The 24,960-nt window shown below is 50.5% G+C and overlaps 1 protein-coding gene across 7 annotated transcripts in view; it reads left to right on the top strand.

Annotated features, from left to right (window-relative positions):
* Positions 1–8,809: 8,809 nt before the first annotated feature.
* The window catches only part of TPST1 (tyrosylprotein sulfotransferase 1), a 35,786-nt gene continuing 19,635 nt past the window's right edge, over positions 8,810–24,960 (top strand). For 2 of the 7 annotated variants that reach the window (XR_013941257.1, XM_080563451.1), the window contains exons 1-2: positions 14,387–14,562; positions 22,721–23,661. Coding sequence is in view for 2 of the 7 variants with exons in the window: in XM_080563451.1 (XP_080419577.1) it covers positions 22,817–23,661 (845 nt within the window). In the remaining 5 variants the exon portion in view is untranslated. Of the gene's footprint in view, positions 9,133–14,386; positions 14,563–15,272; positions 15,453–18,584; positions 18,861–22,720; positions 23,662–24,960 lie in introns of those variants that run through there. The other 5 variants (XR_013941256.1, XM_080563452.1, XR_013941258.1 and 2 more) reach the window with 5 other exon arrangements.

Below are 24,960 nucleotides of genomic sequence, written 5' to 3'. Positions count from 1 at the left end.
TTGATCTTTGGAGAGGAAAGGAAGGTATTGGAAAATATATTTGTTACTTCCTAAACATAATTTATCTCACATTAAACGCTTTCCAAGGTTGAAGGCTAATGGTATGTTTTGACTGGGTAGGTTAAGTGTAGTATTAGAGGGAAAAGACTTCAGTGTTTTTTGTGATACGTCAATATATATGTATTTTCTCTCTAGATGTGCAATAAAATAGGAGATTAATAGATCATGTCACAGAATGATGTGATATTAATTATAAAATTAGCATTTTTGCTCTTAGCAGTCATAAATGCTGTTTGACATTCTGCGGCCTTGGGTTGCAAGTGTTTACATTTTTATCTGCACTCTTTTTCTAAAATTAAGTTGTTGAAGAATGTTCTGAACTTATGAAAAGCAGATGGGACCAGATCGCAAGTATCGTTAGCCAGCACTGACATTTTGACAGATCTCTGAACTTGGATGTTCCATCTTGGGAATTGCTGATTTATTTTTTTTTATCATAAAGGCTTTTTGCCAGCATCCATGTCATCTTCCATTGTGTGTGTTTTGTACAAGACACAAGAACCTATCCACTTGCTATCTGATTAACCTTTTTATCGAAATAAATTCCAGGTGGGGATACAAACATTAAATTTGCGCGTGGTTCTGTCTCAGTTAAAATACAGAAATACTAAATTTCCTGAAAATGCAATACTTGGTAACATTTAAAGGTATCTGGGATTTCAACATCTGCGTTGCATTAAGAAATCTTTTTAAAAATCTATGGTCTGTGATCTCTGACTGCCTAAGTTCAGGTGAGGAACTACTCTGGCTCTGGGAACGCTTTTTACATTGGGCTGTTTACTTTCAGATGCGTTCTTCGGAATCCCAAGACTCAGAAATGGTTTATGGAAAGCAAATGTCATCTTGTTTATGTGATTCCGTTTTTCCACTGTCCTATATATTACATAAAAGATCTGCCTGGCTTCCAAGGCTGCTTTTTGCTTTCTGAACTAATCAGTTACCTAGCACAGTGCGCTCTGCTAGTTCTTTTGGAGACAAGGCGGTGCAGAAATTGTTGCCCCACGACATGTCAAGCATACAAGGAAACACAAGTGCATATTGGGCACTTAAAATCTCGGGTTGTAATTGTGACAAGAAAAGTATAGAGTACCCTGCACTTTCTGAATATTTAAGAAGTGAATATGATTTTTTTTTCAGCCTTTTCATTTCTTGCGCGCTCCTCATTTTTATTCCGTATTGTGCATTTGAGTCTTGGCAGATTGACGGTTCTGGTTATGGCAGCGCTCGTGCTTTGTGTGCTTCGCGGGAGAAAGCTGTCAGAATTCATCTACTGTTTTGATACTTCAAAATATATGGGGTTTCAAGCTGTTCGGGATGTGTCTTGGTTTCTCTTTTTGTAAATCCAAGCCTAAGAAGGCCAGCCGCCTTGATGGTGGTGTGACAGTCATCACTGGAGACATTTCATTAGCAAGAAGCTTTGTTTTATAGGAGAAGGATCTGCCCCTCCTACGTGGCTGTGCTCTGCTGCTGGGAAAGGATGATACAGTGGAAGCAGAGACTTCTATAGGGAGTTTTGCTGAAGATACAGGAAATCCCTACACTGAGTTGAGCAGCGTTGGTGGCGATCACACCGTGAAGAGGTGGCAGGGCTGTGTACAAGGCCGTTGGCCCCCAGAGGAATGCAGAATTTGCCTGACAAGCTCTCCTTTTCTTGCGGGGGCAAAATGTGTTTTGTTTGCTTTTTTTCTGTGGTGCATTTACTCAGCAAAGGTTTATAGTCTCCATTAGAGAAAGCAAACCAAGAACTCCGAAAGTTTAGCTGTGGCCAGGTTTTATTCTGAAGCACGTCTTCAAACAACAGTGATGAAGTACCAAAAAATGCTATTGAAGCCATTAAAATGGTATCCAAGCATTGGTGTAAAGGTTAAATAACATCTGTGGAGTGCCTTGAACTTAAAAAGTGTTTATACAAAAAGGTTCTGTCATTAGCACTTAAGTACTTAATTTTTACTTATTAAAATCTTCGTCGTAGTCAAGCTATTGCTTCTGAGGTCAGCCAAACCGGGGTGATTTACACGGGCTGAGAATCCTGCCCTGAAACTTTGAACCAGCCACACCGTGATGCTGTGTTGGGAGCGTTTGCAGCTGCTGTAAGCCAGCAGAGCCTTGACATTTTAAAAATAATCAAAGTGGACATGGTTTTGGGACTGTCATGCCTTAGAAGAAATAAAATAGAGGAGTTTAACTAGAACACAGCTGACTTTGGACAGACTGAAGTGAGCGTCTGCCCTGGAGCAAATTCCTGCTCGTCTTGGAGGCTGTGCAGGGAGCAGGACGAGCTGCAGGCTGCCCAATTTGTTCATCCCCTGCCTGATTCGTATGTCCCATGTGAAATACATGTTTGTCACGACCAAGAGCTGAACGGGGAAGGCGCAGCAGAGCCTGCTGTGAGCAGGGGGATTGGACTGGGTGATCTCCGTGTTTCTGTGATTCCGCCTCCCCTGCCTCCTGCTGCGTGCTCGGGCATTTGCTCCCTCAGCGCAGGGGCAAAGGCTGCTCTCATTAGGGGTTAAGATGCAGCCAGACTGGTGGCGTCTCCTGTGCCCCTCTTTCCGTCTGTGCCATGCCCTGTGCAGTGTGGCAGGTGGGTGCTTGGGGCTCTGAGCCTACGCGAGTATTTTATTCTGGGTTGTTGACCGAAAAATAGAAAGGGAAAGCCTCACGAGGATCTCAGCAGGACTTTGTGTTGTGCCCGCTGTTTTATCTGTTGCTTGAGCCTGGAATCGCAGTTTGTGAGGTCGCTCTGTGTATTAGCAGTGCGTCCTGCACGACGCAGCCGCGGCGGGGAGCTGAGCCTGTTCCAGCAGAGGCTCCTCTGATACGGAGGCGTGCTGCAGGCTGCGGGTGTAAGGTGCTCCTTGTGTGGTGCTCATAACGTTTTCTCTTCTTGCTTAATGCTACTCCTTGGGCCAGATTCATCCGCAGTGCCACTATTCTGCCTTAAATTTGGCCCAGAATAGAAACGGTTCACACTGGCCACGCTCTGCCCCTCTGAGTTAAGCCACGGATGAATTAATCCAACCCAAATTGGGATGATTCTGGATTTTGGCTTTGAAACGTTTTTTTCCGTATTGCATTTTCTATGAACGTTTTCATGCCTCTGCCTCCCTGGGGTAGCAGCTCTTTGTCGTGGCAGTGGTGCAAGCAGCACATCTTGCATTCCCCAAAATGCTTCGCTTTGCAGGCATGGAATCTGCCCCCCTGCGTTTGGACACACGCTTGTAAAGCCTCAGCCGAGAGCTGCAGTTTTTTGAGTGACTTCTGAAACCTTGCGGGCTCGTCAGCCTGCCTCAGACCCACTTTTACAACCTTTTAGAATTTTCTAGGATTTCTTTTTTTTTCTTCCCCGAGAGCCGAGTGGTAGATCTTAACAGCTGAAGCTAAAGGAGCGCTGGGAGGCCGTTCTGATCTGCAGCTTCTCTCCTCTGAAGCAGGGTGATGAATGGCACGCGAGGTTCATCCGAAGGACTAGCAGATCCCCGGGGGTTAGTGCTGTCACAGCGTTTGAGCAGATGTGCTGGTAAGTGACTGCTCACCTCCATCCTTCAGCCCTAGCAGGGATTTGGCAGGGACGGAGGGAATCAGGGAATCGTGTGCGCACCTCGGCTTGGCTGAAATGGGGCTCTTGGGGCTTTTCATGCTTTGCTTTCCATGCACTGAGCATAACCAGCCTTTTCCAAGCATTCTGCAGAGCTCAGTACCGGCTCACAGAGCAAGGGAGATACCGGATTGTTTCAAAGGACGTATTGCAGAAGGAGCATGGAGGAGGCCTTCCCTGCCTGAAAACTTGTCTGTTTTTTTTCGGTTGTATCAGTTGGTCTAAATAACAGATAGTGTCTCTCCTCCTCAGCTCTGCCTCACTGCTAAGAACGTTTCTGGTTATGAAATGTTCCTGGTAAATGAAAAGGATTCATGGAAACGTCTCTGACTCCTGTCCAGCACAGACAGGCGATGCTCACGAGTTCACAACCTGTTGGGCAGCAGCAGCCGCGTCTTTGTGCTCTGACCCACGGACCCAAAAGCCCTACATTTACATCTGAGCAGCAAACTGCCACTGGCAGGACAAACGTGGTGATGGGGCAGGGGATACAACTCAGCCCCTGCTGTTCCAGGAGGTCAGTCCTTCGTCCTCGGGGCTAGAGATTTATTTCCTCGGCCGCGTTGGGGTGGAAGATGCGGAGCAGGGAGCCAGCGTGGCAGGATGGGCAGCGTCTGTCCTGGCGTTGGGAGATGCACCTGGGACGGGCTCATGGAGCAGCGCTCAGGCAGCGAGGTGGTGTGGGAGGGGACCACACCACAAGGTCAGCGTTTGCCACCTTGGGGGCTTTCCTTTAGGTCTCGGCATCACCCAAACAGCAAAAGGGGAGAGGAGAGCGGTCAATCAGCAAACACCAGCGCTGCTGTGGGCCTTCAACCCCAGGTAAGTCGTTTCTCTTTTCTCTGCCTTAATTTCTTCTTTGGCCAAAAGGAATTACTTTTTTTTTTTTTTTTTTAATTTTTACTGGAGAGCCCTGGGGACTGGCAGGTGAGGCATCAGCTGGGCACAGGCAGGGCTGTCACCGGGGCTCACAGCCAGGCTGGCACCAGCCACCAACACAGCGGTGCCCAAGGTCCTGTGGGGTTTTTGTGCATCCTGGCAGGTAAGGGAGCCTTTTGTACCAAGCACGCGGGCTCCCTGCTCAAAGCAGAGGCTGTCCCCTTCCCTCCACCATCCCAGCGTGACCGTGTACTCGCAGATCTGCCGATCTTACAGAGTCGAGTTACAAATTTCGCAGGGAGAGGAGTGCCAGACTTCACGGCCTCGTGTCCCTGGGAATTACCCTACCATAAAGGCATGTCCTGCACAGGCTGCAAATCCCTCGTAACAGCGATAACGGGGAGTTGAACTGTGTGATGAAATGATTTTCTAATGAGAACATCTGTGCTCTTGATTTGGGCACGAGATCAAGTCTGAGGACGGGGCTGAGCCGTGAAGCCAAGCGCCAGCGTGGCAGGGCTGGTGGCCGCCATCCTCAGCAGGGGACGGTCGCGCTTTGCCCTGACGTAAATCCAGCAGCTCCTGTGGAATCAAAGGGTCGCGGTTACGCAGGAAAGCTGAGTTACGCGGGTTCCTCTCATGTTTAAAAGGCAGTCGTGGGACAGATCCTGAGCTGGCATACATGGGCGTCACTGTCCCAACCTTGGCACAGACGCTGGAGCATCCAGCACAAATAGGCCCAAACGCGGGGAGGGCAGGAGCCAGTTTGGGTCCCGAGGAGGTGACACTGGGGACATTTGCGAAGGGGCGCTTGGGGAGCAGGGGCAGGGATCAGCCAGAGCTATGGCGGGCCTGGTTGCCTGGTCTTTTTTTCAGGACTCCAGGGAGAGGAAGGGGAACGGGAACCCCAGCTGTCGGCATGCAGATCCTCCCGGCGCTCGCTCCCACTCGTCCTTCCTGGTCCTCATGCGTTGGAGCTGCCCCGAGCAGCATGGATGGAGGACCCGAAATGGTGGGAGACGAAAGAACGGTGAGTCCCAAAATCGGCGTCCTGCCCTCAGCCTCCCCGGTGAGAGCAATGCCCCGGTCTGCTCGCTGTGCTCCTGCCCCAGGCCCCTTGTTCTGCCCCAGCAGCTTGGTGTCACAGGGCTCCCGGTGCCACTCTGTGAGGTCGAGAACCAGCATCCCTGATCCCAGGTGGGATGCTGTGACAGGGAAGGGGATTTGGGGTCAAGGCAGGCAGGGAACCGGTTGTCTTTGGGATGTTAAAGCGCTTTAAAGTATTTCAGCAGCAGCTTGGATGCATCCAATCCCCCACGCACACACTCACAGAGGGGCCCAGGGAATTCTCTGAAGGGGCCATCAGCACCCTTTAAAACACGAGCGATGGTTTTGTGACCTTCCCAGCGAGAGGAACATTGTGTCAGCCCCCACTCGAAGCGGCTGAAATTGAGGCATAGCCTGGGACACGTCCAGCATCCTAGAGGGAGGCGATGGCAGCGGTGTTTAGGTTGGAACCGCTGCCGACGCTGATGAAGAAAATATTTTCTGTTCCCACAGAAAGCAATCCTGCTGCAAAGTTTTTATTGAGCGCAGAGAAATGCTTACGCTGAAAAATTGGAGCTTTGGCCAAAGTGCAACTTAAATGCAGAGAGCGCTTAGGAAACATTTGTTAAACCCCAAGAACCTTTGCGTGCCACGAACAAGAGTCTCCCAGTACATGTTGCTTAAATTAATTTCCTAATGCATTAATGATCTTTATTTTATTAACTTGCGCTTATAAAAACATCCATCAAAGGTAGCTGAGATGCTGCTAACATTGAAAAATAATTCAAATAAAGCTGGCCTGAGAACCAGCCAAACGGGGTGAGAGAGCATCTGAAAAGAGAAGGGGAAGCCAAAAATTCCTGGAGAAGGACTTGATGCAAACAGCAAAGCCGGGCAGGGAGGGCTTGGGGGGACACACAAGCAGGGAAAGAGCGAGCATCCTCCAGGCTGCGATGGCAGTGTCAGCTGCAAAGCAATTTAATTCTCGCCCAGCCCCTCCTGCATCGCTGGCTGCAGCAATGAGGTGGCCGTACCCCTTTTCTGCTCCCCGCTCCTGGCTTTGCTCGGAGCCCAGGATGCCGCGGATGGTTCTTTGTTTCCCAGCCCCAATCCTAGCAGCTTCCATGTGCTCGCCGTGCTGATGTGGAGTAAAACCCGTGGTTTTGTGTCCTCGCATGGACAGCTTCACCGCCCAGCCCGCTGCGTGCGATTAGTCAGTCCCCCTCCTGCTCCGGACCCTGCAGAGCTGCTAAAGAAAAGCTGGCAGCGATCACCCCAGCCCTTTTCCTCTGCGGGGCCAGGCAGAATTTCATTGTTCGTTTAAAAAAACAACAACAACAAAAAACCAACCCCAAACCAGCTACTGGCTGGAGGGCTCATGGAGCCTCCACCCCAAAACCTCCCCGCTGCCGGTCTTTGGGGACAGGGTGGCATGCGGGTCCCCAGCCAGAGCTATGGCATTTCCCCCCCCAGCTCTCTGGCATTTTCCTCTTTGGAGATGGGATTAAAATACAAATTGGGTGCTGCTCCTTAAGCTGCAGCTGGTTCACTGTTTCCTCGCTGGGTTTTGTCCCGTAGTGCTTCCACCCGAGTACAGGCAGGGCTTTGCTGTACTCAGCCGCAGGTTTTCGTGTTGAGGGGGTCAGCTTTGGGAAGCAGCAGCCCCCCTGTGCTGGGTTCAGCAGGGGTTGCCAGGCCGGGGCTCAAACCCTTTCTGTTCCGGACCAGACGATGTCAAGAAAACGGATCCGAGAACAGAAAGTCAGAGCTGTTAAAATAATCCAGCTGCGGCTCGAGCATCTCCCGCTCCGCTTCGCACTGGGGTTCCCGTGCTGTTACCTGACGGGTACCCGGTGAGCCCTGCAGCATCGTGGGTGGCCAGAAAACTTTGGGGTTGAGGGGAAATTCACCGTGGTGCCTCTACAAGCCTTGCCCCAGACCCCGTCCCACTGCTTTGTCCCATGGGGACAGTGACCGCTGTCACTGCGTGGCTCATGGTGCCAGCCCCTCCTGGCCCCACCAGCTGCAGCAGGAAGCCTCAAGCTGCTGCGTGGCGTTTTAAGACACGGTGGTTGTTGGTTTTGCTTTCATTCCATTCAAAAAAGGTTATTTTTTCCCCTTTTGTATTGTTCACTGATTTCCGTAGAAACCTCAGCGGCCACGCAGCGATTGAAGCGCTCTCGGCATGAAGCAGGCGGAGGTGAAGGAGGGAGAAGGAAGCGCAGAAACCCGAAGGGATTTCAACCGCTTCCTTCCATCAGGTCTGCTCCTTTATCCCCCCCACAAACCGCTGATGCTGCGGAGTGAATGGGCTTCCCCAGGGGAGCCTGGGGCAGAAGAGGGACCGGAGGCTGGGGCTGGAGGCTCCTGCTTCAGGCCAACTCAAACACCCGGCTCTTGCCCGTCCCACGTCCTGGCTCTGCGTGGGGCTCGGCGGAAAGCGGCCGGGCCCCTGCCCACGCGCTGCGAACCCGTGGAGGTTTCAGCTGGCGGGGAAGGTGGGTTGGATCCGCAGATCTAGCGCTGGAAACGGCCCCAAGATGCTCCCAAAGGCTGGCAGAGGGGTCCCTGCCCCGCTCCTGGGGTGGCCAAAGGCTGCGTGAAGGCAGCAGCATAGCTTGCAGGTTGCCCTTGGTCTCCCTGTGCCTCGGTTTCCCCTCCTGCTCCAGGGAACTGGTGAAGAAGAGCTCTGGGGAGGTGAAGGAGCGAGCTCGCTGCTCTGGAAAGGCAGGGGCAGAGCTGGGAAGTGGGCGAAATCCCCGTCTGTCCCCTTCAGCCCTAGTGCCAAGCATTGGTCTGGTGAAACACGATTTGGACAAATCTCCTTCTCACGCTGGTTGCACGGGATCGATGCCCCCCTTTCGGAAGAGCCAAAAGTGGCTCAAAAGACAAATGCAGCCCCAAACCGCCCAGCTCACCTTGCTTCTTCCTGCTCGGGCTCTGCTTTTAGAGCTTTTCCCAGCCCCTGCCTGCAGTGCCGGGAGCTGGAGCCTTCCCTCAGAGCCCGGCTGGGCTGGATGCACCCCACCGGGGGCTGGGGCTCGAAGGAAAAGGAGAGATGTTGGAGTGGGGGGCAATAGGACGGGGTGCTGGGGGCAGGAGGGGGTGGGGGCCCTGTACGCTGCCGTTTTTTTTTTGCTGGGGCCTCAGCAGAGCCCAATAGTTAATCATTAAAATATGCTTCCATGTAACTAATCTCTGCAGGACAATGAACTGAGAAATTATTTAACGCTGGTTAAATGGTTCAGAGCAGTCGCTATAATAAGTGTGCCTCGAGCCAGCAGGAGCTACCCGGCTCCTATAAAAGCGGGTGGAGAAGAAAAAGCTGGTGGGAGCGGAGCACCCAAGGACCAGCGCGAGGACTCTGCACGCCTTAAACCCGGTCCCCTGCCCAAGCTGCCCGCAGCCGGGCTGCAGCTCTGCGCCCAGCCCTCGAGCAGGAATTCATTGAACGGCGGCAGCGTGGGGGACGGGGACTGCCCGGAGCTGCCGCTGATGGGAGCCCAAATCGCCCGTTTAAGTCGAGAAAGGTGAAATTCGGCAGCGCGGTGAGTTGGGGTCGGCGAGTCGGGGCGAGGGGCAGCGCCCGGCTGCTGGCGGTGCTGGGGTTTTGCTGCAGCGTCGCGAGGGGATGTAGAGGGGGAAATGAATGGAAATGGGGTTTTGTGGACTTTGCTCGGCCCGTGAGCAGGGTGGGGATGCCGTGCGCCTGCCAGCCATGTCTCCTGCCCTGCGGCTCTCCAGGAGGGGCTGAGCGCCGCTGTTTGAGGCTCTGCATTCGTCACTCGCTCCGGTGGTGATGTGTGTGGCAGCCCTTGCTGCTCGACCCCGGGGGGGAAGCAAATCCCGGCACCTCCAGGCACGCCGCACGGAGGCAGCTTTCCATGGCCCTTCGCTGTGCTTGCAAACGAGAAAATCAGTACGAGGATTTTCCGAGGTAACCGTCACCGCGACGGATAGCTGCTCCCTGATCCAGAAAGCGCGGAGCACAGCCCCCTTCCTCCTCGGGTCTCTTGGCCACGTTGATTTACGCCGCTTGTCTCGTGGTTTATGGCTCCAAGCTGATGTTGCGGTAAGCTGGCTGGCGTTTAGGTAAGAAATCAAATACAGACACTGGCAGGCTTCCTCCTGCGCTCATCGGAGTTGCTCGCAGTCACATTTTCGTAGTTGCCGGAGAAGAAGTCGGGGCTGCTCTGCTCGTGTCCAGCCACCCAGTGTCGGTGCTGTGCTGATAAAAGGTGCCTGTGGGAACATTTGGGCAATTTGGACTGCGAGGCAGCTCTGGCAGCAGAGGGGCTGAAAATCCCGAAACCAACAAATGCTTCCCGTCCCTGCCAGCTCAGCCGGAGGCTTCCCCTAGTGCCGCAAGCAGAACAGGTGGAGCAGGGTGGAGATTTGTGCCCAGAATAACCCAAAATAACCAGAAGGGAAAGCCCTGAGCTATGGGCAGAGGCTCCTTGCTGGCTTCACGAGTGCAGAAGGTTTGAGATTTCATTTTGCAGCAGCAGCAGCGCCTTGGCAGGGGATTTCTGCCCTTTCTGCTCTGTTCCAGTCAGAGGAGGACTTGTTTTTGCTAGGAAAACAAGAAATAGGGAATTTCTACAGAATGTAATGCTGAAGAACACACAGAAGTCAATATTAGAGAAGACAGAGAATCGAGCAGGTTTCTGTGGGTCTCCTTTGGACGGCGTGGCGACCCAGCTGTGAGGTCTCTGTTGACGCCCGCACCCCTGCGCAGGAGGCGCGGAGCTGCCGCAGGCTGAGCTACGCGAGGCTCGGAGGCAGGGTTTGTACCAAAAGAAAGAATTTGTTTCTGTTTGTGCCCCAGGTTCTTCCCCGAGAGCTGCTGCAGATGCATCTTTCGGTGCGTTTTGTCCTCTGCGCTGCTTTTTTAATCTAACGTGGGTTTTCTAGCTGCGGGGGGGCTGTTTTCTGGGGGTTGGAGCAGGGCACGGGGAGAGACGAGGTCTGGATTTTGTGGCGTGCCCACCGTCGCTGTGCCCAGCTTCCCGTGGGATTATTTCATAGGGAGGACAGGTCTCAGGTATATCCCCTCGTGAGGACGCTGCGTCCCCTCGCTGGGCCCTGCCAGGAGCCTTTCAGGCAGCTCAGAGCATCGCGTGCCACCTTCTCCTTTTAAAAGGCCTCCAGAAGAATAAATCATTGATGGAAACCAAACAGCGAGAGGGGCCGTGTTTGCTGTTCCCTCTCCCCGACCTTGGCCCGAGGGCTCCGCTCCTTCCCCAGCCCCCCCGGCCCGGGACCTGAAAATGCGAAATGGGTCTGAACCCAGGGCTTTCCGGCAACCCCGAGGGGCTCTGCGCTTCGGCCCCTGCAAACGGGGAAGAAATCACTGCCGGGATGGGGCGCTTTGTGGTGGGACCCAGCACACAAGCCTGTACCCCAAAGCAGTGTTTTTTTTCTTTCTGTATTTTTTTGGGGTGTCGATGCGTTCTCACCACGGGACAGGTTTGCTTTCAAAACCACCGCGCTCGCAGGAGCTGCTGTGTGCTGCTGCTTCACTGCCCCCTTGCAGCCAGAGCTCGGGGGCCGGAAACCTTTAACGTGATGCAGGCGCACCGCCGGTTCTGTGGCAGTGGGATTTTGTGTCTTTTTGGTTTTAATTTTTATTATTTTTTAAGATGCTGGGGTCTGGGAGCCTCTCCTTCACCTCCTTGCACTGTTCTCCAGACACAGCTGAGATCACTTCTCGTACCGCTGGCATTACAAATAAGCTGGCGGATATTTAGCTCATTGTCTGGCTGCCACGCATGGCACGGGCTCTGCTTTCCAGACCCAGGGCTTAATCCTGCAACCCGCCGGGCATTTCCAGCCATTTAAACTTGCTGGGGCATCCCCTATTCCCCCCAGAAATGGCTCCTGCCCATTTGCAGGAGGGATCCCGAATTCCTGGTGTGATTTCCCCGGGTGGATGCCACGAGGAGGGGGTGCCCCAAGCAGCGCTCCCCGAGCATCCCTGGGTAGCGAGAGCACAGCTCGTGGCCACCAGCAGGGCCCTGCTCGCCCCAGGCAATGAGCTTCTGCCTAGCTGGTCTCTGCGACGTTGGATTTTTTTTTTAATTTATTTTTAAGAGAAAATCCAGCAGAGGGGAAAGAGTCAGGCCCTGGCTTGTTCTCGGATGTTCCTGTGCAGGAGGGGAGCGCTCAGCCCGCGCACGTCCGTCGTGCCACATCGGCAGCTGTCCGCCCGCCAGGAACACGCGAAGGTGCCTGTAAATGTGAAAGAGGAGAGCGCTCGCTCCTGCCTTGAGTGGAAAAACAGCTCCTCCTGTATTCGTTGGACGGACGCTGGAAAACCCCGAGGATGCTGCACCTCCAGGGCTCGCACATCTGGGGAAAAAATCTCCCTGTGAAATAAATGCAGCTGAGGGAGGCGAGGACGGGGATGTTCCTGGCACCGCGTGCGTTTTCTGCAGGCGCGGGGGAAGATCGATTCTCCGCCGTCACGTTCAGAAGGCGGCAGGCACCAGGTCAGGCCCAGACAGGGCCGGGAGCCATCGGGCACAGAGCTGCTTTGGGTCAGAGCAGGAATAGTCCCGACGGTCCAGGCAGGGGGAAGGAGAAAGGTGCTGTGCCCGGCTGCCGTAACCCCAGCCCCAACCCGGCCGGGATGCAGCTTGTCGGGGAAATTCCCTCCTCCAGCCTCCTCCCAGAGCCCGGCCCTGCGCTCGCTGCCGAGGCACTCGAGGAAGAGGAACGATTTTCTAAATTCCCCTGTGCCGGCCAGGCCGTGCCGAAGCCGGCGAGCAGGGCGCTGGGGGAAGGCAGGAGCTGTGCAGAGCGAGGGGCAAATTCTCTGCATTCTTACGGGTGGGAAGGTGGCATTCAGGTGAAACACCACCACCAAGGTACAGCGACACTTTGGCTTCTAACCATCGCGCTTAAACTGAATTTAGGGCTATTTTTTTGGAGTGGACTTAAATCTACATAAAAGCATTGCGTTGGCAGCTGAGGGGGGGGGGGAACCAAGCCCAATTTTGCCCCCGGTTGTGGCGGATTTCAGGGCAGCCGTGCTGGGGAGCGCAGGCATGTGCCGGCCCCGCAGCGTGCGTGGTGCGGTGGGAAGGTGCTGCCGGTGCCGGGGGGGCTCTGCCACCTCCGGTGCTCAGCGCCAAGGGGCAGAAGGGAGAGGGTGCTGGAAAGCAACGAGCAATTCCCCGCTGTCACTTCTCACCGTGGGTTTTCCCCGGCTGGGAGCCGGGCTCTGCCTGCAGATAGCCGGTGGGTTGGCTGAGGCACGGCTCCTGCACCAGCGCTGGTTAAAGGCAGCACCAGCTCTGTCCAGCAGCTTTGCTTCCTCCAGCAGCTGTGATTTCCCCCTTGTTTCACCCCCAGAGAGCCGCGTTTTCTCCCCAGGGCCCCGTTTGATCGCCGCGGGTCGGGAGCCGTGAAAGGGGACGATGTGCGTGAGTCACGGCTGGAGCTGTAAAAGAGAAATCGATAAAGCGACCTGAGAAGTGCTGCTTAATGGATCGAGGCGATCTTACTGGAAATAGGACGCGGAGCGGTCCGTCCATAAATCAGCGGTTCAAATCCCACCGCCGTCGGCAGCAAGCGACATTTATTGCCTGGCAATGGCTGGCGGAGAAGAGAAATTGGAGGTGGATTTTAGCACCTGGGGGAATTTCTGGTTTCTCCACGGACCCGGCAGCTCCCGAGCACATCTGAAGGGCCTGGGGACGTCGGGTGCCCCTGGAACGTGGTGGAAGCCCCTGCTGAGCATCGGCGTGTCCTTGTCACCATGGGGAGCAGGATAAGTCCCCATCCCTATCCAGTGCTGTGTGGGTGGAAACCACGTCCCGGCGGGCTCGTAAAAGCTTTACAACGGGCTCTTGGTGTGTGAGGAGCGAGGTGAGGGCTGTTAGCACCTGGCTCACCCTGGTGGGATCGCTCAGGATCCTGATGCTCACAGGGCACTGGAGACCCGCTTGGGTTTCCCGGCCTCGTGGTGGGCACCGTGACATCTCCACGGGAGGTAGGGCAATGACTCCAACCCGATTTTAGGGCGTTTGTGGTGAAAAGGGGATGTTCTGCCACGTGGTGGTTCCTGGCCTCGTTGCACCAAGGTCCTGCTGTGGTGTCCCCAAGGCCAGCAGCACCCTGCCAGTGCTAGTTCCCATTAGCCGAGCCCCCCGAGCAGTGCTGCTGCTCCGAGCCTGCGTTCTGGGGCTGCCATCCCATTAGCTCCCTTCACCTCATTTATTTTTTCCCCCCTGCGTGGCAAGCAACCTCCATTTCGGGGCTGCCCCGTGGGATTACTCCTGTTGCTGCGATCCCGTGGGGTGTTCGCCTGCACGGGGCGAAGGCAGCTGGGCCAGAGCCCCCGCACGGAAAGAAGAAACGTGGGTTCGGTGCCGGTGAGTTAAAACCAAGTCCAGCTCCGGCCGCCTGCCCGCGGTGCGGGATACAGGCTGGCTGCCCAGCGCGCTGCGAAGCGGCCGGGGTGCCGTGTGGCTGGGCTTTGGGGGGGGGGGGGGGGGTCACCGAGCTGCTGTGCGTCCTCGTGGCTCGAGCCCATTGCAGCAGCACCTGTGGGGCAAAACCCCCGTGCAAATCCCCCTCGCCCCCGGCCCCGCTGCAGCCCGGAGGAGCTGGGACCCCCCCCCCCCCAGCTGTTTCCCGCCACCTCCGGCCGCGCGGGAAAAAGCACGGAGGTGGGCGGGGCCAACCTCCCCCTCGCAACCCCGCCCCCTCCGCTGTCAATCTCCGCCGGCGGCCCAACCGCGTCGCGCGACACATGGCGGCCCGCGGCCAATCAGGGCGCGCTTGGCATTTCCATGGCAGCCGCGGGGAGGGGAGGGGGCGGTGGCGGAGGGGGGCGCGCAGCCGGTGCCGGTGCCGGCCCCAGCCGCAGCCCCGCTCCCGGTGCCGGCCCCGTGCCGCCATGTTGCGGCCCCGCCGCTGCTGCTCCGCGGCCCCGGCCCGGCCCGGCCCTGCCAGCGGCGGCGGCAGCAGGGGTGAGGCGGGGAGCGCTGCACGTCGCGTGGGGGGCACCGGGAGGGGACCGGGGGACACAGGGGGGGGGACAAGGGGGGCACCGGGGGGGACCGGGGCCGTCGGTCGGAGGCTGCCGGGCCGGTGCTGGGCGGCTCCGTGCGGTTCCTGCCCGCTGTGGGTGCAGCCGGCGTTAGGGAGGGTCCCGGCGGAGCCTCTGGGTTCGGTGGGCTTTGACCGCTTTTTGGGGGTAAAACGGTGGGAAACGTAAAATGGTTCTGTTGGGAGGGATTTGGGGGGCGTGCGGGGCGGCCTCGCTGTGAGAAGGGGTTGGAGGTGTGGGTAGGTCCGGGGGGGGGCACAAATGCGTCTGAATCTCTCTCTCTATATATATAATGTATATATTGTATACACGTATGTGTGTGTGTGTGGTGGAGGATGATGAAGAAGGCTCATGTTTTTTGGGGCAGCCCAGCTGCTCAGAGGAAGGGCTGCGGCTTGCTTCGTCTTTCCCCCGCTGATTAACCGAGGGAAACAAACGCACAAAACCGAGCCCGTCTCCTGCCCCCCCGTAACGGGACAGCTCCAGGGATTGCGGAGGGACCCCAGAGTTTTGGGTAGGGTCGCTCGATACAAAAACTTTGAGACCAGCAGGTGACTGCGGCCACGGGGGGGGTAATCTGGCCTTTACAGTTTTTCAGAGCTTTAGGTTAAAAACAAACTAAAAATGCAGGTTTACGGGAGTGTGAGCAAAATGCCCGCGGAGCGGACCGTGCTGATCGTTGTTCACACGTCCTCATTTCCCTGGCGTAATCCTGTCCGGCTTCATCATTCAGCTCGTGGAGCTGCTCTGCACGAAGCCAGCCAGTGCTCAGCCTGCTGCCTGCATCCTGTCCCGGGTGCTTTCCCCCAGGTGACTTGCTGCTTATTTTTGGGGGTGGATAAAAACTGCCGGTGCTGGTTTATCAGCCTTTTTGCCTGTATAGCGAGCGGGGGGAGAAACCCCGAGAAACCAGCTGCAGGGCTTGAGAGCCGGGATGACTGAAAAGGCTGAAGATGGGCTTGGTGCTCAGCTTCCTGGCCCTTCCTTTTATTTCTTGCTTTGCTGCGTGCTGTGCTTGGGGTTTGCCTGCTCGCGCAGTCCTCTGACCTCGGCATCGCTCCGATGCCGTTACATGACCGCTAGCAAGGCGTGATGCTCAGCCTTGGGGGAGTCCTTGAGATGGCTGTGCTTGGAAGACATCAAAATGCTCCCTGAATACCTAAATGATTTTTGGAACAATCTTTTAAATGAGTCGAGGCCGGTTTGGATAGCTTCTTTTAGTGGTATCCCGTGAATATTTCAGCCGTGTTCCTCAGCGCTGTGCTATACCATTATCATGTAACTGTCAGCTTTCCTATGCAATCTTCTTTGCGGTGAACAAATGCAAACACCCAGAAAAAAAACCAGTGCATTGAAGGAAAGCTTTTATGGAATTCGTGTAAGACCTTTCTTTAACTTTGACTTAGAAATACCAGAAGGCCTGTTGTTGTTTGCAGGGGCTTCTTTCTTGAACCATTTGATGAGCTTAATGTGGAACTTTCTCTAAGGAATATGTTGTGTCTGCCATGTCTTCTGAATGTGTGTTGTTTTGAAGAGGGTTCCTGAGAACTGTCAGTCTCTGCCACCGTTCCAGTACGTGCTTTTACAGTGCAGTGCCTGAGAGGAAAAGACATTCACAACTGGCGACTTGAAACAAAATGCAGATGGGAGGATAATTACTAAGAGAACTTTCTTTTCCTTGGATTCAGTTGTGGAAGGCTGGTTATCGACTCTTCAGGCATTTCTCTGCTGGAATTGGAACCAGTTGAATCAAGATTAACAAGTTCTTATACATGGTTTGATTTTGCAGAAGGGAGGAACTTCTTACAGTGTCTGTACCTCAATCTTTTAAAATAATGGTAAGGGCTTTTGGCCTTTTTTCTATGTCAACGCTGCTGACGCTTTGGCTGTGGGACATCTGTCACACAGGAACCCAGTTGTTTCTTTGTGAGCCATGTGTTAGGTGACTTTGGTAGTGTCCTTACTACAGAGTACATGGCAGCGGGAGGTGGCACCTCTGTTTAGTAACATCTAAAAGCTTTTTGCAGCTGGGTCTTGTGTGTACAGTGTGAACAGGGCTTGGAAGAAGGGTGGCTGAAGTCCAGCAGCTGAAGAGCCAGCCAGCTTTTTTCTTGCTGCCTTCGGGGAAGCTTTTATGGGTATGTTTCTGTATTTTTGAGCAAAGTGGCCTTTGGAGAGCTTGGCAGCCAGGAACTGTTGGAGCTCCCTGTATGCAATGAAGCACTAAGGCTGGTCCAGTTAACTGCGTCGGAAGAGCAGAGCTTATTGCATCTCTCTCGCTGTCTTTGCTTACCATGTTGGCTTGGAGGTCAAGCAGATGGAACGGAGCTAAGTTGAGTAGCAAAAATTCCTAAGCTGCTGTTATCCATTGTCGCTCTCATCTTCTGCTTCTGACCGTACAAGCAGAAATGAAAATGCTGCTTGGACTTGCAGGTGTTCACCATGTAGGTTTCTTCTTTTCCTCTTGCTCCTTCACACTTTTCCTCCAGTTAATTACCTACTTTAGCTGTGCCGCTGCCAAATGATTGTTCTCTACAGTTTCCCTTAGCAGATTTGTACCGCAAGTGCTGGCTGTTAGGGCTGAATCCAGCAGTCAGACTGCGGTTGTTCATCTGAAAGGTGGCATCTCTGGAGTATCTTCTTGACATGGTATGGTATGGTATCTTTTTGATACCATAACTCATGATTCTTCCACTCACCACTGTTCAACGCAGGGCAGAGGATGCAAGGCTTTGAGGAGGATGACTGAAGCCTGGTGGCCTGTTGACACCGAGCTGAGCACGACCTTTCTTCTTGAGAAGCGTTGTGGTCAAGCGTGATGCGCATTTAGGTGGATGCAGGAGGGGGCACGTTGCACAGAAGTCGAGCAGTGCTCCTGTACTTGCTGTTCTAGAAAGAGATCTGGTGGTCAGGATGTGAGCCAGAACCTTGAGAGGTAGAAGAAGGTGGGGACAAACTAATCACTGAAAAATGCTTTATATATGTGGGTTTTCTTCGAGATGGGTGATGCAAGTGTTGCTGTCCTGTTTGTTTAGCCTTGGAAAGAGCCACTGGAAGGAGGTAGGTGATGGTCATCCCTCTTTGCAGTCTCCCAAAGGCAAGTGTGCCCGCTAGAGTTTGGGAGGGCTGCTTCATACTGCATGGTGATGGATGATCTTTTCTTCCCCAACATGACTTTTTCAAGCAGCGACAAACTGTTTTACCATAAAATACAAATGAATGAATTGCCTCTTTACTAAGCTAAAATCTTCAGCGTTTCTTGGATGAACTTTAGGAAAGTAGGTCTTGAGCTACTGCAGATAGGGGCAGGGGGGAGGGAGGGAGCTGGTGTGTGCAGAGCAGGGAGACAAAGCAGTCATTTTGCTTTGTTCACATCTTCTTGGGGCTGACTCATCGGTCTGACTTTTCTGGAAATAAAATTCAGTTACAGGCACTTCTAACTCAGTGCTTAGTTGCACTTCCTTGTACTGAAACCTGTAGATCCATCTCTTTTTTCTTTTTTTGCGCTTATATTTGCTGGGCGTTTGGTTTAGTCTGTCTTTTGAAAATGGCTGCTAAAGGCCTTCTCCGTCACTGTAGTGATCTTCAACTTCTGACTGCGGTGTTGTTTTTTCTGTCATTTTATTATTTTTATTAAGAATTGTCTGTGCTTTTAGCTGGAGTGGCAGCTTGCTCTCCTCAGGTCCCAGCAGGTGAAAACCCCACCATTTTTCAAAGCTCTACTTAAACGCTAGCCAGGGACTGCTGATCGCCCTGCTGTGATTTTCAGACGCCGTCAGTTCAGTTGCTGTTAACAGCAGAACATTAATGACTTGTAATAATTCTTCAGGTTGACACTGATGCGATCCAGAGTGCTCACTCATGTAGAGGAGGGAGGAGGTGGAGTTTGTTGATTTGTGAGCTGCTTGAAGGGCAGTAACTTCCATATGTCATACTTATCTTGAAGAGCTTTATGTGTAACCAGGGGCCCAGAAGGGAGCTTGCTAGCTTGTAGAACAGATCGGTTTGCTGAGAGGTGCCTTTCTGTCAGCTCCCGTTGGATTCCCGATGTACGAGGCCCTGGCCTTGCAACGCTTCGCGGCGGCTGCGTGCTCCAGGTACTGCTCCCGGGCAGAAAACAGCGCGGAGGGTCACAGGGCAGCTTCAGCCTGGCTGCTTCTGCTCTGTCAGCCTTTGGCAGCGTGGAACTTAGCAAAAGTTGCTGCACCAAATGAAAAGGTTTGTGGTCGATTGGTGTGTTTGTTTTTTCTGGTTTAAAAAAAAAAAAAAAAGGTACGTGGATTTGTTGTTTTTGTATGTGAATGGTCAATACTTAATGGTAATTTAGGAAACCATCTGAATCTGCAGCACTTAGTGCGTTCGGTGCTAGGATCGTGCTGGGAGCGAGCCTTCGCTCCGCCTTGCCTGACCCGTGGATGGGGTGTTCCAGCCTGCGTTCAGCAGGCTTTGCTCTGACACTGCTGCTGCTTCAGCTCCGTTCTGGCTTTCGGAGTGATATTCTAACATAAACGACCAAAGTAATAGAGTTAATACCCTGAGAGGCTTTCCTTAGTGATCAGCTTCCTAACTTTTGCATTTGGGGAAGATTAGGGGCTTCAAGGGATAGGTTTTTATTAGTTTGTAAGTCAAAGAAAATCTTTGGCTTGGTGTTTTGGTTTTTGGGTCTTGGGCTTGTCTTTTTTTTTTTTTTTTTGAGAAATGAGATTTATGGCATTTACTCAAACTGAATAATGTTGGGGGTTGTATAAAGTGTAAATATTTGCACATCTTGTATGCTCTGCAGCAAAATCTGTTCCTGTTGCGCTAGCTCTTTCTGCAGGAGACTTTTAACTAAATCTTTACTGTTTCTAAGAGCATTCAGAGGGATTCTGTGTGTTGTTTGCTAGTTTTAAACAGCACAGTTTTCCTTCCTTAATTGAAACTTAGGTGTGCATGCTGAATCTGCTCAGAAGAGAGACTTTCTGCTTTTCAGTGCTGTGCACTTATTGACTGAATTGTGTGTGCATACATATATTTTGTGTGTGCATATATATATACACTTTTTTTTTTTGAGTGCTGTTTGGAGGGTGTTCGCTTAGTTCTGGGGGATTCTTTCTGCTGATATCCAGGCACTTGTAAAGCCAAGGCCAGCGGTTTGCAGGTGGAATGGGGCTTGCTGTGGTGGAGCACTGTTCCCACGGGTGCCTGCCAGCCCTCCTGGGCAGCTTCACCTATGACAAAACCAGTTGAGCCCCAAATTCCGGTTTACTTTTGGTAGCAAAGACCAATAAGCTGAACTTCGAGTGCAGTATTGCGACAGCCGCCAGTTGGAAGCAGCTTTGTCAGCGCCTCAAGGCCGCGACCCCTCACAGCGCTCCCCGCCACACGGCAGCGGCCAGGGGACGGCCTTGGGGGTCTCGGCTTGTGAATCCCGTCACCGACCCTGAGCTTCTTGTGGAGGAAATACTTCAGTCGGTCGTGTTTCAGAGCGGGGTCGGCATCGGCATGTGCTCAGGGGTGTGTTGTGCGTTGCTGACAGAGATGGAAAAGCGTTGAGGAAGCCAGTCCTTTAAAATGTTGGCGGTACCTCAGTCCTCGGAGCGCCTGGCAATTAAAAGCATCTGTGAATCATATTGTTCAGTGAGTTATTTCAGCCCTGAAAAGCAAGCTCATATTTAAAGTATCAATTAGAGTATGAATTTCATTTGAATTTGGAGAGGAAGAGTCAGTTTTCAGACTACTTCCTCTCTCAGAAAACGACAGAGTACAGGTAAAAGAACAGTCTATACAGTCACTGTTATGGATGGAAAAATAAAGGTACAGGTTGGCATGAACGCAGCAAGGCACCTGGGCAGCTGAGGTGGCAGTTTTCTGTAAGCCAGGGTTGAACATAATCCACTGGTGTTGGCTGCAAGTCATGGCGTCTTCCTAAGTCCTTCTTACAAGTGCCTACATTGGACAGCTCTTATATCTTTTGTTTCTACCTAAACCTTTTATTTGATCTCAAGTACATGTTGGCAAGTGATCTAATTAAGTCTTTGGTTCTCTTTTCATCTATAAAAATAAAAATTACATGTAAATAATGCAGTTTTAAGGAGTCCTAAATGAAAAATATCATCAGTGAAAAACCTCGTTTTCATTTTACGTATCTTGGGGTTTCAGACTATCTCCTTATTACAGCTTGGAAATCTTTTAGAATTAAAATTTAAAAAAAAAAAAGTTATCTAAGATATTTAGTAATAAATGTGGTAGCTGTGCAAACCCTTACATTATATTACCCATCCGATTTGTTTCGGATTCCGAGTTGTACTGTCATTGTAGAAAGTAGTACTATAGCTATTTGAAAGTAGCTTACAGGAGAACAGTGGTGGCTTTTGTTGTGGCAAGTTCACTTTGTTTCACGGTGTACTGAAGTGTCGTCCTGTCACCAGGTAATTGTAGCTGCTTAAATTGTAGAGTAGGGCGTGAATTAAAGCAATGTTATTGATACCTCATAAAGTAGATGAGCGGTCATCCTTGTTTTGCCATGTCTCCTGTGGTTTTTTTTGTAATAGTTGTGAGAGTTTAAAACAAACTGAATAATTTACATGTGATATTGTATAGATGGAAGGGAGATTATACCATGACAAGTAGGTTAAGCACTTTTTTTATAGTATGTATTTCTATTCCATGCTATAAATGTGAAATGACTTTAACCATAAGCTCCATGAAGACGGGCTGCCAGGATGGCTTAGGAAGCCAAGTTGCCTTACTGGTATTGCCACTTGACTATTGATTTGTCACCTGGGTACTCGCCATAAAGCTCTTTGTGAAATCACAAAATATTCTAATTCTAAACTTCAGCGCGTTACATTTTGTTTGGTGGGGGAAGACTCGTGTTGTCATACCAGCAGTAGTGTGGATTTACCCAGATGAAGTAGAAGCTTAAAGAAATAACAAGCTTACCAGCCCTGCTTAAAACGAGCACAAACCTCCTTATCTGAATGTAGGAAGCAGTATATAGTTATTCTGGGAATGCTTTATTACATGCAAGGCTTTAATTCTTTTTGCTTGTATGCTGATGGCAAACAGAATCTGTTCTTCTTTCTTTCCAATTTATTCAGTTTTTAGTATTTCAGCGAACGTTTCTCTGGAGGTGAAAAAGCTGCATAAGATGTGGGGGGAGGCTGGTTTATTTTCACGTTTTTTAATCAATGGAATGACGAATGATTTGGTCTTTTTTTTTTTTTGACAAAAATATCTTTAAGGAAAAAATAGTAGCTGAAGAAAAAGAAAGAAGGTAGGATGAAATCCTTAGTTTTCTATATCTGCTTTGTATCATCTCAATACTGGGATGGATTAAAACTTTTAAGTCATCATGGGTTGACTCTTTTTTGTTGTTTAAATCAAGGCTGATTTTAGTTTTGATCCTAGTCAATCTTAATCTTGGATTCGGTTTATAGTTTTTAATGGTGATACGTTTCTTTCATCAAAGCTTCTCTTGAAATTAAAATCGAAATTTACTTGTTGCAAACTGTTTTTCTTCATTGCATAAAGCCCATGATCAAAAAATGGAGAATCTCACAGTCAGGATTGTTTCATAACCATGAAATGTCTTCTATCACCTCCTGTCCTCTGAAGGAAATGGAGCGTGTCGGGCAATGCCGAAGATAATGCATTTATGGGCAAGTGTGAAAGGGGGCAGGTTTTGTCTTTTGTCTTTATTTTCCCTGTAAATCCTCACTTAGCAAAGAAAGGTGTTTTCTTAAGAGTTGTTTTTTCAGTTTGTAGAGTTCCATATAAATAATGTCTTTCCTTGGCTGAAAAGTTTAATGGTAGTTATCCAGTGGTGGAATTCCTTTAAATATGCTGTTATAATGCATCAGAGAACTATGAAAATAGCAACTATAATCGCCAATCTTGTTATATTTTGTGTTGCTGCTGTGGGTAAACAAGAATACTTTTTCTTGTGGGATATTTATGTTTAGACATTGCCTTTTGTGGTCTTAATGCAACACCAGGAGATGATAATTGCATTGAATGCCATCAGATATTTCTGTTGCTGATTCATCATGCAGTTCTTAACAAAGTTTATTTTATTATTTTTTTTCTCTCAACAGACATTAACTTATTTTGGATTAGGATCTCCATGGCATGTGAACTAGAAAATAATCCAAACTAGGTCTCGTTACTTTGACGTGACAGACATTATCAAAATGGTTGGAAAACTCAAACAGAACTTGCTACTGGCATGTCTGGTGATCAGTTCAGTGACAGTGTTTTATTTGGGCCAACACGCGATGGAGTGCCACCATCGAATAGAGGAACGCAGCCAGCCTGTGAGGATGGAAAGCGTGAGAAGCACAGTAAGAACTGGTTCTAATGTAAATGCGAATAAGACCTTTGCTTACAACAAAGACATGCCTTTAATATTTATTGGAGGAGTACCTCGAAGTGGCACTACTTTAATGCGTGCCATGCTTGATGCCCATCCAGATATTCGGTGCGGAGAAGAGACAAGGGTCATCCCACGAATTCTGGCAGTTAAGCAGATGTGGGCTAGGTCAAGCAAAGAGAAGATCCGGCTGGATGAAGCTGGAGTCACAGATGAGGTTCTGGACTCGGCCATGCAAGCATTTCTATTGGAAATCATTGTGAAACATGGAGAGCCTGCACCGTATTTGTGTAACAAAGATCCTTTTGCTTTAAAATCCTTAACTTATCTTGCTAGAATTTTCCCCAATGCCAAATTTCTTCTAATGGTACGGGACGGTCGTGCATCTGTACATTCCATGATATCTAGAAAAGTCACAATAGCTGGCTTTGACCTGAACAGCTACAGGGACTGTTTGACCAAGTGGAATCGTGCTATAGAAACTATGTATAACCAGTGTATGGAGGTTGGTTTTGAGAGGTGTATGCTGGTACATTATGAACAGCTTGTATTGCATCCTGAAAGATGGATGAGAACTCTCTTAAAGTTTCTTCGCATCCCATGGAACCAAGCAGTGCTGCACCACGAAGAAATGATCGGAAAAGCAGGCGGTGTTTCTCTTTCCAAGTGAGTATGAGCATTCCTCTTTTTATCTCGTACCTTTTTAAAAGGTAAAATAGTACCTCTTGCATATAAAAGTCTGGTCATAACTTGGTTTTGGTGTTAAGTAGCTAGTGGTGTCTTGGAACACTGATTTGCAATGCAGATTATATGCAAAATAAGAATAATTGTTAACTAATCATTTTGAATCTCTGCTTGCACCTTCTGAACAATTGTCCTGCTAACGTGTGTGTGAAGCATGTGAACTGGCACTTAGCTTAAGTTCAGTGTAACTTGAACTTGGACATCTAATATCAGCCTCTCTTCCAATATAGCTTTGCTTTTCCTTGTGCCCTAAATAAACCTGGATTGTTCTTGTCTAGACTGGCATTGTTCATCCTAGCAAGATCACCCATCTGATTTCAGGAACTTAATTGTTGTTGTCAATGCAAGAATGGCCCTCGAGTCGTATTTGCCAAGAACGTACTCTTCCAGGAAACTTGAGAAATTGTTCCAGTGAAATAGAAAGCAGAATTGGCGTGCTTTTCTGTTGGCATGTGCTCCTAAAAGGACATACACTCTGAATAAAATTAACCTTGTTGTAGGCAAATCTCTTAGTATTCTGTCACGCCATCTGTGCATCTGACCTGACTACTTTCAGAGACCAAAATCTAGCTCTGCTTATAAAGATTAAGTATTGTGAAAGGAGAAAAAACAAACAAACAAAAACCCTTTATTTATTCTCCCATTAAACTGCTAGCTCTTCTGGTTGTTCTGCCAGTTTTACAGCCAAGTTTTTGAAGTATGGGAGTTGGTTGGGCATTACAATGGGGAAAAGGTGTGAGTGCTTGAATCTTTTTTTTTTTTTTTTGCTATGACAGATCTATCTGCCAGATTGCATGTCACTTTAATTTCAAAAAGAAAAAAAAATAATAAAATAAAAGGCATATTCTATCAGCAAGACATCCTCGGTTAAATTCCTTGGCTTCTGCATTTTGAATATTTATTATCAACCAAGTGCTTTAGAGTAACAGAGGTACTTTGCACAGCCAACAGTGTGAGCGGGGTGGAGACATGTCAAACTGTTGAATACAGAGTGATTATTTTTACTTTTTTTTAAAGGTTTTGAGAAATAAAAAAGGAAGATTTTGTTTAATGCCTAGGGAAATGACTATTGTGTAGAATTCTTAATATATTGGAGGGGAATATGGTTGCAAGCACATCATAAAATTTGTTACAGCTATGAAGAAGGCATCTCAACCCTTTTTTGCAGTATTCTTCTTAACAGATTGAAGCCTTCTGATAGTGTAACCCTGGAGCAGTGTG

The sequence above is a fragment of the Anser brachyrhynchus genome, assembly GCF_964034855.1.
Source record: "Anser brachyrhynchus genome assembly, chromosome: 20".
Classification (NCBI taxonomy): Eukaryota; Metazoa; Chordata; class Aves; order Anseriformes; family Anatidae; genus Anser; species Anser brachyrhynchus.
The sequence above is the reverse complement of the archived record's forward strand: the minus strand, read 5'-3'. Positions and strand labels throughout refer to the sequence as shown.